The sequence below is a fragment of the Podarcis cretensis genome, assembly GCF_951804945.1.
Source record: "Podarcis cretensis genome assembly, chromosome: 2".
NCBI classification, from domain to species: domain Eukaryota; kingdom Metazoa; phylum Chordata; class Lepidosauria; order Squamata; family Lacertidae; genus Podarcis; species Podarcis cretensis.
Window position 1 is genome coordinate 34,610,881 of NC_137171.1, and position 17,717 is coordinate 34,628,597.

The 17,717-nt window shown below is 43.2% G+C and overlaps 1 protein-coding gene and 1 long non-coding RNA gene across 2 annotated transcripts; one reads left to right on the plus strand and one right to left on the minus strand.

The window, feature by feature from the left end:
- Nucleotides 1–99: 99 nt before the first annotated feature.
- LOC307210215 lies at nt 100–5,828 on the plus strand. Its single transcript, XR_013835923.1, has 2 exons — nt 100–4,424; nt 4,810–5,828. It is a non-coding gene; the product is annotated as an uncharacterized lncRNA (long non-coding RNA).
- Nucleotides 5,282–13,199, minus strand: SUMO2 (small ubiquitin like modifier 2). The gene is made up of 4 exons (XM_079965775.1): nt 12,990–13,199; nt 10,537–10,668; nt 6,850–6,921; nt 5,282–5,897 (listed from the first exon to the last, which is right to left on the minus strand). The coding sequence occupies exons 1-4, from the start codon at nt 13,008–13,010 to the stop codon at nt 5,835–5,837; spliced, it is 288 nt and encodes a 95-aa protein (XP_079821901.1). The 5' UTR covers nt 13,011–13,199; the 3' UTR covers nt 5,282–5,834.
- Between the last annotated feature and the right edge of the window lie 4,518 nt (nt 13,200–17,717).

The window sequence follows — 17,717 nt, forward strand, 5'->3', positions numbered from 1 at the left end:
ACAGTTCAAAACCGTTCTCCCGGTCTCACTTGCCGGCCTCGTGCCACTCCAGAGATCGTCCCGCCTCCGGATGCCGGAGACTGGTCCAGCCACAAGCACGCCCCGCTGGACTGGTACTTTTGCTCAGCGCTTATTGGTTGTCCCAGAGCGCTCTCCCCCTTTGTTTCCGATTTAACGGTGTGGCTGCCACTCAAATCAATTGGGTACTGATTGGCTGGACTACACATGAGGCAATAACAACTTCCTTAGCCTTTCTTTACGAGATAGCAGTTTAAGGGGATCCCTTCATAGGGAGTGGCATAGCAGGGATGCGTGAAGTGGTGTTTGGTAGCGCCCCGGAACCTGAAATAAACCCGGCACGTACAGGGTTTGGCCCCCATAATGTATGAAAAGAAAGTGCCGCTCTGCCCTTTCAAACTACTGTACACAAAACCGCGCAACACAACAAAACACTATCAACTCACTACTTCAGTACAATGCCCCGTAGTTTTGCTGCTTCCAGGATATGATTTAACTGGGTGATGCTAACATTACTACCGCATGAGCGGGCAAAAAATAAAAACACTTGAATATAGAAGTATGCAATACAATGGTATCACATTATTGCTTTGCGATGTATAACCACGATGTGTAAAAAGGTAGAAAGGAAAAAGCTCACATGTCTCTTGATGCAGGCAGCATGACTGGGCATGAAATAGGCAAGTTCCCGCATGAAGAAAAAGAATTGGGGGTTTTTCGGGGCGGGGGGAGATAAAGCATAGTGCTTGACTTTTCACTAAAATGTAGGTTCTGGCAGCTGCTTTGCAAAGCACTTGGTATTTAAACATGCCAGTATTTTTTAATGCTTTGATGTTTTAGATGAGGACTCCTCTCCAAACGCACCTTCAGTTTTGCTTTAGGAAAAATAGGGTGGCAATTTACCATGCGATCATAGCCGCCAGCAGACTTTTTATTCTAGAAAGCTATGAAAGTATGCATGTACATGTATGTTTGAGAACATGAAGCAACAGTCAAGTAAAAAAAAAAAATTAAAGCCAAAAGGGCACTATAGTTCTATCTCAAGGTTTTGTTATTCTATGATATGACATAATCCTACTCAGTACAAAGGAAGTACATCGTTTACTTTTCTGGGAATGGGAACACTTTACAACGTGCTGTTCTCAAGTGTAGTAGCACTGACACAATGCTAGCAAAAGGTAATCAGTGTGAAATCACTTTAAGCAGGGTTATCAAGTAATACTAGCTTCTCACATTTATAGAGTACTGTCTCCTCAGTCCCGCTGTTGAAACAAGCATTTCTAATCACTTCTCCATATTGAGACATAGATCAGGGGGGGAAACCTATTTCCCTATTTAAAGTCATTCAATTAAAGAGGGAAAACACTGTAACGAGATGAGGTCATGGCTGTCTCAGTAAAGGTAAATTAAGGGGGATGGAACTGAAACCACCCAGTCAAAACACTTAACTCTCCACACTCCCTGAAAGCTTGTTATTTCATGGAAGTTGTCTTCAGATAATTACCCTCTTTGGCATTCTTTACTCCTGTGTCCTCTCCTGTGAATGACTGCAGTCTCTTACTCTTGGGAGGGTGAAAAGAGCAACACATAAAAGTATCTGCACTATCCCATCTTTTCATACCAGAATTTGCCGTTGGTCCTACTTGACACCAGGCACCCATTTTGTATAGAGGCCACCCCGTAACACACCAATTAAGTAGGCAGTTGCTTTCATAAATTACTGAATTTCTGGGGGCTCTCAGAAGTTTTTTTATCTGTACTACACACTAAGACAAGTTACTTCCCCTAATTATCTGTATAAACCATGATAGTATTTTTGTTAAGTGGGCGATGTAAACATGCATGAAGAAGCACTGGAATACCTCATCCCTTTGAAAGCAACTCCATTTGGCTGAGAGGAAGCTATGCCCATGGGAATCAATCTAGAAAATGATAATTGTAGGTGTTTGATTCCAGATGATCAAGTAGGAAAAATAGGTCATCATGAATCCAGCACTTTCCTCAAGTACGGTAAATGTCCCATTGTTGCTGACACAAATATATTTCTGTCTTTCTTAAACTCATCAGACCGTGTATTTAAATCTTTGAAGCAGATGGGTTATTTTTTGAACATACCCCTCTTCACGTTTGCAGAATGGTAGATATGCATTTTATCAAATATTTATTAGCTAGCCCTGTAAATACAGTGCATATGCAGAAGCACTGGACAGTGTATATGCCATTTCAGAGCTACAATTGCCCCCTACCAGCCTATTTTTAGAAAATATGTCAAGGCACATCTTCCTAATTTGAACTTCTGTATCTTTTAGTAGTACTTGCAATGTTTTTATCATATTTTTATTTTTAATACACTGCCTTGGTAGTTTTCAGAAAGGCAGTACAAAAGTAAGTAAGCATAACATTTCTAGAATACAGATACTCTTGCTTAACTCCATTCCAACAAGACAGTAACAATTTCATTTTAGTAATAAATTTCTTGAGATTGCCTTGTTTTAAAATACTTGTAAGTACATACTATCAGGTGAATCTATACAATTTCTGATGGAGACAAAATCTTAAATTTAAAAATACGTTAAAAAATATACCCCAGTATTCTTAGGACATTCTTAAAATTTGGATTTCATCAGCATGCGTAGAACTCAAATTATGACAATGGATGCTGAAGCCTCTCTCCTGCCTCTCCTTCCATCTCCTCTCAAGAAGCCCCATACCATGGATTTTTAACAGCAGAAGCAGAACCAGTAATATTTACAAGAAAATTACAATCTTAAACCTGGCTGCTCTGAACTAGATACCTCAACTCTATCACAACTTACGACTGTGGGCTGACAGTTTTACACCAGCTTCTATGGCTCCTATGAATGGCTTACCTGAATCTCCACAAGGCAACAAGAGTAACTTAACTGCCCGGCTGCAGCAGGGTTCTGGAAAAAGTGGGAAGGCAACTGCGATTTCTGCACTGAAAACTTCTCAGCACTAATTTGGCCTTCACACTAATGCTAGAACCCCAATGTTGTATTCACATAAAAGATTACAAGACTGGAACAAACTACAATGTCTGTTTTCCCATTCCACAAGGTATACTGTTGTTTTTGATGAGAGCACTGCTTTAATCACTAAATGTGTAAAATAATCTCATAATATCCTAACCATATTTTACTCCCTAGCAGATGAAAAACATGTAAATACTGAGCCCTCTATTAATGTAATAGCTTTATCCTTTTTTATAACTTAACAGCAGTTTATTGTAAGGAACAGTACTTTATATTTTACAGATTACTTTGTTATGAACTTAAGTAGGCAAAACTAATGTGACATAGGAGATCCACTATCCAGTTATTTTTAATAACTGATCCCAAGCAACTACTCCAAAGATAAGGGAAATGAGGTTTCATCCCCTTTCATCTTAGGCTATTTCCCCCAATCTAAATCAGCCTTCTCAAGCTATTCATTTATTTATATGCTACCAACTCATATTTAAAGGCATAGTACAATAATATATACAACAAAACATAAAACACCATAAAACAATATAAAATGATTATGAAAATGACTAGCTAATCAATAAAGTTTTAACAGCTGTGCAGGTCCTAACGGCATAAAAAGATCTTTATTAAAGTAATGAGTGCCTGCTAAATCTCTCCTGAAATAGTATTTATTCCACAGGTCAGACGTGGAATGTCCATCTTCTAGCGGAGACCAGTCAGTCCTCTCTAACATGCGGGACAACTAACAGCGCTCTTCTGGATGATCTGACTGATTGATCACCAATCATGGGTTCAGGCAGTCCTTAAGATATCCTGGACCCAAAGTTGTTCAGGCCTAGTCCAGGAGCATATGGGCAGCCAGGGCAGAGGTTTTAGCAGAAGTGCTGCATGCCATTGGCCATCTGACACCATCAGCATTCTGCATTCTAGCCCCTGCATTCTGCACTAGCTGGAGCTTCTAGGCCAGGCCCAAGTGCAGCCCCACATATAGCCCACTGCAGGAATCCAGTCTACAGGTTACCACAAGCCGAGCTAGCCCAATCCTGATACGGCCAAAATGGTTGTTCCAGAGAAAGCAGGTAAAAGGCACTACTAACTACACCTCCAAGCTTTATACCATCTTCCGGAGGAGTGCAACCCCATCCAGAACCGGAAATTTGTCTCTATCTTCCAGACCCATCAACCACCTCTCCATAAAGCCTCCATCTTGCGTTTCTCCCCACAAAGTTAATAGCAGGGTGATGGGTTGCTTTTTAGATAGGGGGAATGTGAGGGAAACTGTATGTGAAAAAAGGGTTAAACATTTCACCAGCACTCAAAGTAGCTGTGTGAGGATGGATAATCACTAAAAAGCCTTGAAGGAACCTAGCCACAGATCACCCACATTACATATTGTTTGACTGTAGTCTTTCAGAAAAGGTAAAGGTACCCCTGCCCGTACGGGCCAGTCTTGACAGACTCTGGGGTTGTGCGCCCATCTCACTTAAGAGGCCAGGGGCCAGCGCTGTCCGGAGACACTTCCGGGTCACGTGGCCAGCGTGACATCGCTGCTCTGGCCAGAGCCAGAGCCAGAGCCAGAGCCGCACACGGAAACGCCGTTTACCTTCCCGCTGGTTAGCGGTCCCTATTTATCTACTTGCACCCGAGGGTGCTTTTGAACTGCTAGGTTGGCAGGCGCTGGGACCGAACGACGGGAGTGCACCCCGCCGCAGGGATTCGAACCGCCGACCTTTTGATCGGCAAGCCCTAGGCGCTGAGGCTTTTACCCACAGCGCCACCTGCGTCCCGTAGTCTTTCAGAACAGCCTGTCAATTATACACAAATATAAAGGTGCGTGCCAGCTGGTTTCCTTTTGTATATACTTGGGATAGCTCAGTTGGTAGAGCATGAGACTCTTAATCTCAGTCATGGGTCTGACCCAACGTTGGACAGGTTTCCTGCATTGCAAGGGGTTGATCTAGATGACCCTTGTGATCCCTTCCAACTCTATGATTCTATGAAACACAAGCAAAACATTTTCATCTGGCTATCTATTGTAGAAACCTTGGCATTTCTTTCCAAGGTTTCCAGTACAAGAGCTATTCTTTTTTTAAAAAAGGATAAAAGTCTGTCTCTCTGCCTCTGAGAATTTTACTCTGCTCTAGACAGTAGGGGGCAGCATAATAACTGGGCAAGCAATTTGATGAAACAACAGCAAGTAACTAGTGGATTCAGTGTCTGCCACATCAGCTGACTCATCCCAAGTTTAAATGTTATCACAACACAGAAAAATAAGCTTATTTTAAACAAGAAGTTTATTTAAACAACAAGACGCTTTACTTGAAGGGAAAACTATCCAAGATCAAATTTTTGTTTAGAGTAATTTACCCCTACTTAAAGACAGATTGCTCTACATGTAACAGCTACGTACAAAAAAGTTATAAAATCGTCCTTGGTTGTACAACGATAAAAGAAAAACATTGAAATTATCCAATCAAATAAGGTATGCAAGGTTTTTGTTTTTCAACAATGAGAGCAAAATAACTTACTGGAATATAAAGATAAAAGTTAGAGGAGCATGCCATGGAGGAATGGGGCATTTTCACAGACCAGTTTGTTTTTACCACCCCATCTCCATATGATGTTGATCAAAACATACCATTGGCTATTTAGTTAAAAAAAATATGCATGTCTGTGCACATACACCAGTTACGTTATGTACAATAGAAGGAATAGGAAAAGAAATCAAAGAGAGAAAGCTATACTGCAGTAGTCAAGATGTGGCTGAACCAAGTCTCGTTTTTCTAATTGTGAATGTGTTGTCTGTGGGAAAGGGAGTTTGGTTCTCTTTTAGTAGACTCCTCCTGTCTGCTGCTGGAACACATCAATTGTATCTTCGTCCTCCATTTCCAACTGCATTGAAAAGATTTAAAATTCAATTCAAAATACAACAAATGACACAATCAAAACATTTTTATTTGCATTTCTCCTGCTCTAAAGAGAACTACAAGCAAATACAAGAGCCTAAAGATTGCACTGTGGTTGTAACGCGAAGTCCACTAATGTACCTAAACTAGAAAACAAGGTTGCATTACAGAATGAGAAACTGAATTCTGTTGGTACTGCCAGACTCAATGGATTGGATCAACAGAAGCACAAATGGCACAGAGCTTGTGCAACGGGGATTTTCTGGTTTATCTTTCCCAGTGGAGTCCCAGGTGTCTCTCAAAAGCCACTCCATGGGGAGCAAAGGCCCCTGCAGAATGGCTTAGTATGGGCATGCGGGGGGAAGGGGAGAGCGCTACTGCAGGATGGGAAGACTGACAGAATTCAGGAAAGGCTATCTTGTCTGCATGCAAGTGTCTTCTTTCCACTTGTGCAAGACACTTTTGAATCGAAGCCAACAGAGATTAATAATCCAGAGTTAATTATAGTAAACTTAAGTGCATTTTCTGTAATTAAGACAGAAGAATTGTACTATTCACTTGTCAGGATGGTGAATCCATAACAATAATAATGTATTACTGTACAGGGATCAGATTAAAACTCCCTACACCTGCAATGAAGGCTAAAGTATTAGGATGGCACAGGGAGAATTGGGTAAAATTCAAATTGTACTTTTAGGTTGTCGCAAACTGCATGCAGGACCCGATTATCAAGAACTAGTGACATAAAATAAAATAAAAATTGTTGCATTTGGCAATTAACTGAATAAGTGTTCTACATACCACAGTGTTAGTTGCAAATCAGCATGACCTACCTATTAACATGGATAAGATTTAGTATTAAACTATTTCGTAGCTGATATTTGTATTCTTATTTTCTGTTTTCACTCTAGCAGAAACTTTGGCAGCTTTTTTCTTACCTGTGCAGGTGTATCTGTTTCATTGATTGGCTGCCCATCAAACCGGAATCTGATTTGCCTCATTGACAAACCCTACATAAATACAAATTTAAAAAAGGAAGAGTCTCAATTACTTATCAGCTGAGCCAAAAAGCTACCACAAGCCATCATACTTATTTTATCAATATTTGCATTTACGAAAAGTATACCAAAATACAATTATTGAGTGGTAAATTAAGTGTTGCTTGTGTAATAAAGGTGTTCAGCAGTGCCCCTACTGGTAGCATGTAGGAGATGCTAGATAAATTTTCAAGTCCAAAAGCAGTGATTTCAGATCACAATTGGGAGTAAACTTGAATGAGACTTTAGGGTGGCAAGTCTCAGAAGGACTGACATTTCAGAAGGATAGGATTCACTTAATGTACCCCATTAGTGGAAGCCCTGTGCAAGGACTTCCTCTTGTATGACAGGTCTCACCCTCCCCACCCCTCAAAATTGGCTGCTGGTGGTAGAACCCCACAAACAGCATGGGGGGGGGGAGCGACAGTTCCATCTGGCAAGTGGCAATGCTTCTGCAGTCAGAGTATTTGTAATAATGCTACACTGAATTTTACCCACAGCCAAAGCAGAGAAACAAGTATATTTTTCTAGGTTTATTGCACTGCATTGCAAACATCTAACAAAACCGCTGTTTCTGCACTTATGAGTTCTGCAAGGCACAACAAAAGCATTTCCGAGTAAGATATGTCAAGGCTGTATATTAAGTTTAAAATTATCTTTTTTTCCACTTAAGTGCAGTTCCTCTCTCATTTTTTTGGTTATACCATCATTTTGGCCACTAGGAAGCTTCAATTACCAAAACAGAAGCCAAGGTTTGCTCCCAAAATGTTACATGGGCTAGAAATCTTGAAAGTTATAGAACTGATCCTATTAGGCTGTGCATACTAAATATGCCTAATTATTATTTGGGTATGTTTTTGAAACAATGTGAAGATGAGATAGAACCTTAGGTACGAGCATTGTTACCTTGAATGAGTGTGCACTGGTCCTTACTTCCAGTTAGTCCAGAAGTAAAATAAACTATCATGACTAAGCCCATATATTGTAAATCCAAACTGCTCTGCCCTCTTTAACCCATTGCTTTGCTGCATACTTTTAGGGCTGCCACTTAACTACATGAACTGACACATTCTACAAGTAGAAATTTGTCACTTGTAACATACTGTACTTTAGCCCAATTGTTACTTTCAGCACCAAAGGCCAAAGCTACATTTATTGTGTGCTCATTTTATAACTAATAATGCCTTATTATTATTATTATTATTATTATTATTTTGCTGTTTTAATTAAACTGCTTAGAGGTTTTCTCTAAACCATGTCATATTTTTTTAACCCCCACATTTTAGGCTAGAAACAGATTCTCATAGGGAAGACTGGCAATTTAGGACTTTTTTTAAAAAACAACAACACAAAACCTTCTCACATCCACAACTTTCTCCAGTCAAATTTGCAGTAATCAGGTATGTGCTCACCTTTCAATATGGCAGCACTAAGGCCCACAAGACTTCCACATTTGCACTGTGTAGCCATTGTGATCAAGCAATGTTTACTTGCACTTGAAATCACAATACATCAGGCATGGTGCAGGTAAAGGGTCAGGGGTAGCAAGACATCATGCCTTTGCTCTTATGGTTTGATATCAAATGCATGGGCAAAAACAGGTCACAGGACATCACTGACATATTGGGTGATTGATAGGTGGTCAGCCCTGTCAAACCTAGCCCACGGGGTCAACAAGCATCCATCTCTGACTCCTGCAACATGGGAAGGAATCTTGCGTCTGACATACACTATGGGTCAGGAACAGTCTTCAGCTTTGGAATTCATCCTTGTTGTGCAGTGCTTCCATAACATTGGGAAGGCCCAGCAAAGCACAAAGTAGTCCCATCTCTCCTTCCAAGCATGGATATAGGGACAAAAGAGAGATTGTCTCACTGTGCATCAGAGGTGTTGGGGCTACTTATGCTTGCCATAGCAAGAACTTGTGGACCTCTGCTGCGTACCATGCATAATTATGTACCTGCTTGATCCAATGCATCAATGATCCTGTCTTACCATTTTCCTAAGTTTTTTTCCTTTGTCCTCATGAAATGCTACACCTTAGTCTCATCATTTATTTGCATATTTTATATTATACTTTCAGTGTTTAGTGATGCTTGGATATACAGTGGTACCTCGGGTTAAGAACTTAATTCATTCCGGAGGTCCGTTCTTAGCCTGAAACTGTTCTTAACCTGAAGCACAACTTTAGCTAATGGGGCCTCCCGCTGCCACTGCACGATTTCTGTTCTCATCCTGAAGCAAAGTTCTTAACCCAAGGTAATATTTCTGGGTTTGAGTCTGTAACCTGAAGCGTATGTAACCTGAGGTACCACTGTAGAATATTTTTAGCAAACATTATGTTGGAAGACTGCCATGTTCTTGCTCCTCAACAATTACATGAAAGTCTACTAAAATGAGGTTGAATGTTCCACTGAAGTATTCGCAGAATGATCAACAGTTTCTTTCATCCAAAAATTATCCCTCATCCTCAGCTTAAGCCACAAGCTTCTGCAAAAGACAGAGCTAGCTTTGGAAGTAGAAGGCTCTTCATCCACTCTATGGTAAAGCCACAACACAATTTTGAGAAGACTGTCAGAAGGACCTGCAGTGTAAGCACTCAGTCTAGCACAAACCTTAGGGTGAAGTCTGTTCACAGTCCTTCAGTGAAAACTTAACAGGATAACTATTGTTCACAACTTGCATCATATTTAAAGTTTGTGAATATAAGTGCTATGCCCTAACCATGTTAATAACAAGTGGTAGAGCAAGCTAACTTCAGAGACCAACTTCACCGTGACATGTACAAAATCTCAAAATATTCAAATGTTTTGTGTTAATATTCTTACATTGCCTTATTACTATGAAAATTGTTCCCATTTTATTTACTAGGTTGTGGTAGTCTTAAGTTTTCTAAAGCTGCAATATGGAAGTATGCACCTTTTGAAGCAGATTTATTTCCAAGCCAGAAGAGTGGGAAAACAGACCATAAGATGAAAACACTGCATAAGTTTCCCCAAACTCAACTGCAAAAACAGGTGTCATAACTTAATAGTACCGCAACCTGCTATAATAAAATTATTCCAAACAATACAAAAGCAAATACTATAAAAGTTAACTATCAGCACCAAAATGCCTGGACTTGCTTTCTTCTGTTTTGTTTTCTGTTTTTGCTTCGTTCACCAAGCTGGAAAACTCAAAAAGGAATGTAGCACTTATCTTCTAAATAGGTGGGAGCTATGGAGAAAGCTGAACTGAGAATGAACCTTTTCCTAGGTTACATACGCTTCAGGTTACAGACTCCACTAACCCAGAAATATTACCTCGGGTTAAGAACTTTGCTTCAGGATGAGAATAGAAATCGTACTGTGGTGGCGCAGCGGCAGCAGGAGGTCCCATTAGCTAAAGTGGTGCTTCAGGTTAAGAACAGTTTCAGGTTAAGAACAGACCTCCAGAACGAATTAAGTTCTTAATCCGAGGTACCTCTGTACTGAAGATCATGAAAGGATGCACTTTCATTACATGTACAATTGTACATGTTTATTACAGGGTTAATAGGCATGAAGGTGCCTCAAAATGTTTCTTTGAGTATTCATACAGTCTTCTCACCTGTCGTTCACAATAGGCTTTCATTAGTTTGCTAAGTGGTGTATGCCTTTTAATCTTAAACTGCACCACAGATCCATCTTGCCCTGCAACCTTCAGATTAATGTGGTCATTATTTTCAGTCTTCACACCTTCCTGTAAGGGAAAAAAAAACATAATGATTTTAAAGTTATTCCATCTAGTAATGAATCCTCAAGTTCAATACGCATTATCACAACCAGAGTTCTCAAAGACTAGCCACTACAGCTCTGTTTCAGAAATATCATTCATTAGTAAGTGGTTTTAGTGGGCTGTTGCCAACTAACAAATGGTCCATAGTAGACAGGTCAATTAGATCACTGCAACTATTTCTATGCTTTGTATTCTGAACTAAACATAGATTTCACTTGATTTATCTACTATACAAGATTCACAACAATACATGGCAATACTAAAACTAACAAACCTCATTAAGTTTGCAATTCTACACAAACTTACCTGGAAGTAAGCACAAGTGAGCTCAGTGGGGCTTACCTACTCAGACATTTCATTTTAAATCACCCAATAAAACTGACCAGCACCATATAATGATGAATTTAAGAGCCAAAGTGTTCTTGACTTACTATATGGGGAAAGAGTTTTAAAGGTTAAGGCAGCAGCATGCAGCTGTAAAGAGCACAATAGTTAATTTTATCCTTCTTAGGAAAGCTACAGCTATTCTTGGAGCTTTAGCTACAGACCTGACAATTACCAACACCTCTCTTGCTTTATTTAAACTAAAGGCAAGCATTAAGTTATTGTTCTAGTGTATTTATGTACACAACTCTGAAGCACAGCCTCATAATGCATGCAATTATTGTTTTATTCTGTCCCTTTAGCATAATGAGAACAGAACTACTTCTCTTTTTCTTTCTTAAAATAACTCCACCACTGCAAAAAAAGAAAAAAAAGAAAAAAGACATTTTCTTAGCTAAGTTTTGGATCTGGGTTTAGGGTTCAAATCTCCTCTGCCATAAAGTTCACAGGGTGTTATTGAGCTAGTTACTGTCTCAGCCTTAAACTATTTCACTGGGTTGTTATGGGGATCAAATTGGGGGGGGGGGGGGAGATGCAATCCACCTTAAATTAATCGGCAGAAACACTGGATATAAATATAATAAATAAGAGGAAAAGAAAAATAATGTGCTTATCTTCTCTCACTCAACGGGGTTAAAAAACAACTACCACCACCATGAAGACACCTTAAGAGCTTTTTAGCTTTTATCTTAAGGAACTTAAGAAACAAAAAGTTACTTTGCAAGCATGCCCTCCATTCTTTAAAAGTACATAGCACCTACTAGTCTGGGTAAGGTTCCTCCATACTATACTGTAAGCTATGCAGGTATGCTGGGGTGCCACTTAAAAGGGCATCGTTTGACCTTAGGAACATTCCCTATTTCTGATCGCTACGAGCTCAGAGCCTCATGGAACAACTCGTAGCTTTGATGAATCCATGACTATGACCATCCCATTAAGTTCACAGTACGCCCGACTCCACACAACAGACGTTCCCTATGGCCTACCTCCGATGCACCTAAGACACCCGCACAAAAATACAAAAACCACAGGCGCCACAGGGCCCTCCCGTTGCAAGGCTTTGCAGAGAGCTCCTGGAAGGCGCAGCAGCGAAGCCCCACACCTCCGATCTCGCCCTTGCACACTCCCGCACACAAAGCAAACTCCATCCAAAAGGCACGCACGCACAGAACACCACCACCGTCGCCCCCTTTTGTAAAAAAATAATAATAGTAACGTTCCTCTGTTCAACCGCCTTGAGCGGCGGGCGGGATCCCGCGGAGTCCGCGAGAGGAAAGGGCTTTTTCGCGCAGCCAACGTTTTGGCGCCTCCGAAGTCACATTTAAAACGAGGCGTACGTCGGAAAAGGAGGGAGGGAAGGAAGGAAGGAGGGAGGAAAAGGAAAAGCCAGGCCACCCAGAGGCCAGTTACCTCCGCGGGAAGCGGGGAGAGAAAGAGGGGTTACCTGCCGCCCAGGGGCCACTTAGGGAGGACAGCAAGCAGCGTGCAGGGCGGCCAGGAAGGAAGCGACACAAAGAGGGGCCTTGCCATCGCCATCGCCACCCCCTCGCCGGTCAATAAAGCTGCGGACGGCGCCCAGCACACGAGGGACTAGCGCCTCTTTCTTGCAAAGGGAGGGGGCCACAACATCAACAACAGAAACCCGAGAGGGAAGGGGCCGTTCCGCAGCCCTCCGCAGGGGCAAGGGAGGCTCGCCGCTGTAAGGAAAGGCGAGCTCCTCGAGGGGGCACCCCCATCCCTTCCTCCCCCTCCCCCTAGAAAGAAATCCGATTAAGGCGGAGAGGGGGAGGGGGTGGAAAATGGCGCGCAAGAACCGGCGCGGCGGAGCCGACGCTGCGCCGCCTCCGTCCCCGCCGCCCGTGCCGGCTCCGTTGCCTCCGCTCCCCGCCGTCTTCGCTCACCTTGGGCTTCTCGTCAGCCATGGCGAGTTCAGCGGGGGCCGGTCCGCTGCGAGCACCTCACGCGAGCAAGTGGGGGGACGGAAGGATGAAAAAAGGCGACCGCGACGGCCGAGACAGAAAGACTGGGGGAGGGGGCGAGTGAGCGCGCACGCACTGCCGCGGGGCCGCGCCTGAGCCTGCGAGAGCGCGCACGCACGGCCTCCCCCCTCCCCCTCCAGTCCGCTCGCCATTGGGCCTCGGCGGGGCGAGAGCGCGCAGCGCCGTTACATAACTCGGAAGAGAACGGCGGAGGGAGGAGGCAATGGCTGCGTGCGTGCGCGCACCCAGGGGGCGTCGTCCGCGCCCCTGCCCAACGTGCGCGCGCCCCGCTGGGCGCAGCGAGCATTGCTCTTGCTCGTGAAGAGGGTATTGTCTTTTCAAAATGGCCGCCGGGCCTGGGAGACTGCAGAGATCTCCAGTTAGCCAATTTGCACTTTCCATCAAGTTACCATTGCTATGATTTACATGGTCCTGCTAAACAGCAAATCTATCTGCCTTTTCAATTGTTCCTTTTCATTTGGTTAATGGGCTAGCCACGTTAATCCTTGTTAGATTTCTGTGTACAACCATTCTATCTCTGTTGCACCAGATATCACCCAAAGTAGGTCCCTACTTTCCCGGATGTTAGCTGAAGTTTTCTTGTACCAACTCCATAATTTCTCTTTGTATCCCACTAAATAAATTGTCATTCATGCATATGTTAAACTGCTATTACACTGAAGTGTGCGTATCTACTAATGAAAAACTACAAAATATCAGATTTCCTCATTACCTTACATGGAAACTGAACCTGTACACTTTACTAATATTCACTGATAATTTCTTTTCACTTTCCAAATTAACACACCTTGATCTCAAATGTCCAGAAAGAAAAGCACACTGGTTCTGGAATAAACCCATCACTGATGTTTTAAGAAAGGATATTTACATAATCCTCAAATATGAACAGGAAAATTGTGTTGCTATTTTCATAAACTTGTTTTAATCCCTGAATATCCTAGTGGAACAGTGGTTTCCACTGTGTTCATTTATCAGGGGTTCCTTGACGAGAAGGGCAGATAAATTTCCCTGAAAAAACTTCACTACTGTTTATCTTCCCTGCATAGTGCAGTCACTGGGAAGTATTGAGTGAATTCTTAGTTCACCTGGGGCCCAGCAGACTTGCCGGTTTTCTACACTGTGTGCAAATAGAAATTAGAAGACAATTAATGCGTGTGATAGAGAATAGGCATAAATGCACAAAAAGCAAATGGTCAACTTTTGTATTTTTGGGCAGAACAATGCTATAGCTTTGGTACACCAGAATACCACTAATGCTGTTGGTGTAACATAGTTCATATTTGGTCCCCACTCTGTGCTTAGCTCTCACCAGTGGTTCCTAGAAGCTGTCGGCATATGACGGCAGCCACACCCTAAAAAACAGCTTCCACTGACCAGCTAAACCAGATGAGGGTAGCCAGTGGGTCTCAGCCCTCTGTTAGGGAATTTCCTATGCATGCAGAGACAGCCTCCAGTGGACTGAGCGGACGAGACCAATAATGGGACCAACAGTAAAAAAGATAATTTCTGCATGTGCTGTATGAGGGGCCGATGAGTCTTGTCAACCTGGGAAGGTAGCCCATCTAGGAGAAGGAAAACTCTGATCCTAAACCTCTGCTGCCTTGCGGGATATCTTTGGGAGAATAAAAGGCTAAGGAGTAAACCAAACACAAATCTGGAGTGGAGTCCCTAGAATGGTTGAAAAATGCCTTGTATGCCTTCTGGCAACTCCTGCAGCCAAGCTGGTGCCAGACGTATTATGCTGCTTTCCTTTACATCACAGCAGTGAGGCTAAGAGGAGGGTCATGTTATCAGGGCAGTCTACAACCTCTATACACACTGTCCAAGCTTGTGCCCTGAGGAGGTCACTTCAGTGCTGCTAATGCAGCAGTTTGACTTCACCCTTGCAGGCGCACTTCATTTTCTCTCAGGACAGAAGGATATCAACAAGAACAATTCTTGCTCAGCTCGAAAGATGAAAAGCACAAGTCCCCCCCAATCACAGAATGGACCACTGATGATGTCCATACTTGCAGCCTCCATGGTAGCACTGAGGACTTCCACCAATCATGTGTCAGCCCTATGACAGTGCCTCCATGGAAGAAGCCAATCCATTCACAGCAACTAATTGACATTTCCATGACATATCCCCATTTCACTCTGCACACAACACACCTGGCACAATGACACCACAGCAGCAGCAACTGCATAAATTAATATGCACAAGTAGGAATAAATCAATAACTGGGAGTTCCAAGAGATCCTCATACACCGGTTTGAATCTTAATTCCACACAGGTTTCCATGGCACAATACAGTGGTACCTCGGGTTAAGAACTTAATTCGTTCTGGAGGTCTGTTCTTAACCTGAAGCACCACTTTAGCTTATGGGGCCTCCTGCTGCCGCCATGCCGCCACTGCACGATTTCTGTTCTCATCCTGAAGCAAAGTTCTTAACCCAAGGTAATATTTCTGGGTTAGCGGAGTCTGCAACCTGAAGCGTATGTAACCTGAAGTGTATGTAACCCAAGGTACCACTGTAGTTCAAGACTAACAGGGTGGGGGATAGAAGCCTTTTTGTGGCATGGAAAGGAACTAGAAAGCCCCAATCACACACAAGAGCAACTTCCATTAGCTCACTGAGAAGGGCATGGAGCTGAGAAATGAAACACGAGTTCAAGTCCCACTAAGTGGATCTGGAGTGAAAAGGTCCTCCTCACCTTCCGAATGCCAGGCTGGCAACAGTCGTATAAGAGTGAGAAAATGAGAGAACCCCTGAGTCAAAACCTCTGCATATTCTTCAGAGCAGGTCTGTACCTATTCAGCTACAACAGGAGACAACCAACATGGCCAATTTATCACATCGCAGCTGTCAGCATGGAGAGATAGCTCAGGTTTCACATGTAAAGGTAAAGGTATCCTTGACTGTTAGGTCCAGTCGCGGACAACTCTGGGGTTGTGTGCTCATCTCACTCTATAGGCCGAGGGAGCCGGCATTTGTCCACAGACAAATGTGGTCAGCATGACTAAGCCGCTTCTGGCGAACCAGAGCAGTGCATGGAAACGCTGTTTACCTTCCCGCCAGAGCGGTACCTATTTATCTACTTGCACTTGACGTGCTTTTGAACTGCTAGGTGGGCAGGAGCAGGGACCAAGCAACGGGAACTCACCCCGTTGCGGGGATTCGAACTGCCAGCCTTCTGATCGGCAAGCGCTAGGATACCCCAGATTCAAACCCAGCATTCGAATCCACTGATATGGGACCCCGAAAATGGGGTGCCTTAGCCATTCAGCTATTTTGGTTCGTCTCTGTTAATGGCAACCTATACTGTTCTGTGTGTCAGGCTAGTTATCATTTCAGAAGGCCTCGTTGTTCTACCAGTTATCCCATACATACGGCATAGTAGCATCAGTCATCCCACTTGTGCCCTCTGAGAGGCCATCCGGCTTACAATGCAGAATATGAGTGAGCAGAGTGTTAGGGTGACTCACCAGAGCCTTTGCAGCAACAAGGTTCCAACAACCCCCAGCTGAAGTGATATTAAAATAAGGAGAGGGGAGGGTATCCTAGCAACAAAGAAACAGCACAACACCTTAATTAAAGCTTGTATTGAATGGTATCTGGGATGGAGTGGGTTCTGAAAGTCAGAAGGGCACAGGGGGGCAGGAAGCTGCCAACTAGTCATCACAGCAAAGCTCCTCTGCCTTTGACAGCTGAATAAAATACAGCAAAGTAGCGTCTCTCATGGCTCAGTTTCCTTACACAACTGTGGCACGGAGCTGGCAAAGGTACCGGAGCCTGTCTTTAACAAGTAGGTTTGGCAACGCAACCCTTCAGAAGTACAGCTGGAAGTCCTCTGACGATTGCTTACTAGTCACACCGAGCTGCTATGGAGAGCGAAGGCGGAGAATGAAGAACAAGCAACTGCCATCACGTTGGTGCCCAGAGTCCCTAGGCCTCGATGCATAATAAGTGTTTGTGAGGAAGTTTATAGAGGGAGAGGCACCACTTCAGCGCTGCTCCACTTGTATCAACCTTTCCCCCACTGTGGGGGAGTGGGGAATACAGTGATTGAGTAAATACTTACCTCTTCCCTGTAGGGAGTTGCAAACTTGATAAAAGCTTTGCTGGTTCAGAACAAAATTCCATCTAGTCCAGCATTTTTCACAGTGGTCAACCAGACCACAGCAAGACCCCGCTATTGTAGTTGTTCTCCAGCACACATTATTCAGAAGAATAATGCTTCTGATCATGGTTTAATATAGCCATAATGACCAGTAGCACCTGGCAGCCTTGTCCTCTTTTAATGCCATCTACATTGTTGCTCATTGGCACATCTTGTGACAACAAATCCATTGGTGAATTAGTGAAGCAGTGCATGAAGAATTATTTATTTTTGTCTCTCCTCTATATCCCACCTTCCACCTTCACTGAATGGCTCTGGGTTCTAAATGTTTCAAAGAGGAAGAAAAACCTTTGTCTCCTTCTCCACATGTCTCTCTCATGTCCCCGTTGTTTTATTTTTTAAAATACCCAATGTCAGGCCTAGCAACAGCGGTCACCATTGGCAGGTACTTACCAATGGTCCATGCCTACTGGAAGGCACATCAACTGATTAGCCGTCTTGTTTAGCCTGAGAGGCAGTAGCCT

Coding starts and splice junctions, on each gene's coding strand:
- SUMO2 (XM_079965775.1), bottom strand. CDS start 13,010: ATGGCTGACGAGAAGCCCAAG. Junction 6,922..10,536: donor AAGCCTATTGTGAACGACAG/GTGAGAAGACTG, acceptor GTATTTATGTAG/GGTTTGTCAATGAGGCAAAT. Junction 5,898..6,849: donor AAACAGATACACCTGCACAG/GTAAGAAAAAAG, acceptor TTTTCAATGCAG/TTGGAAATGGAGGACGAAGA.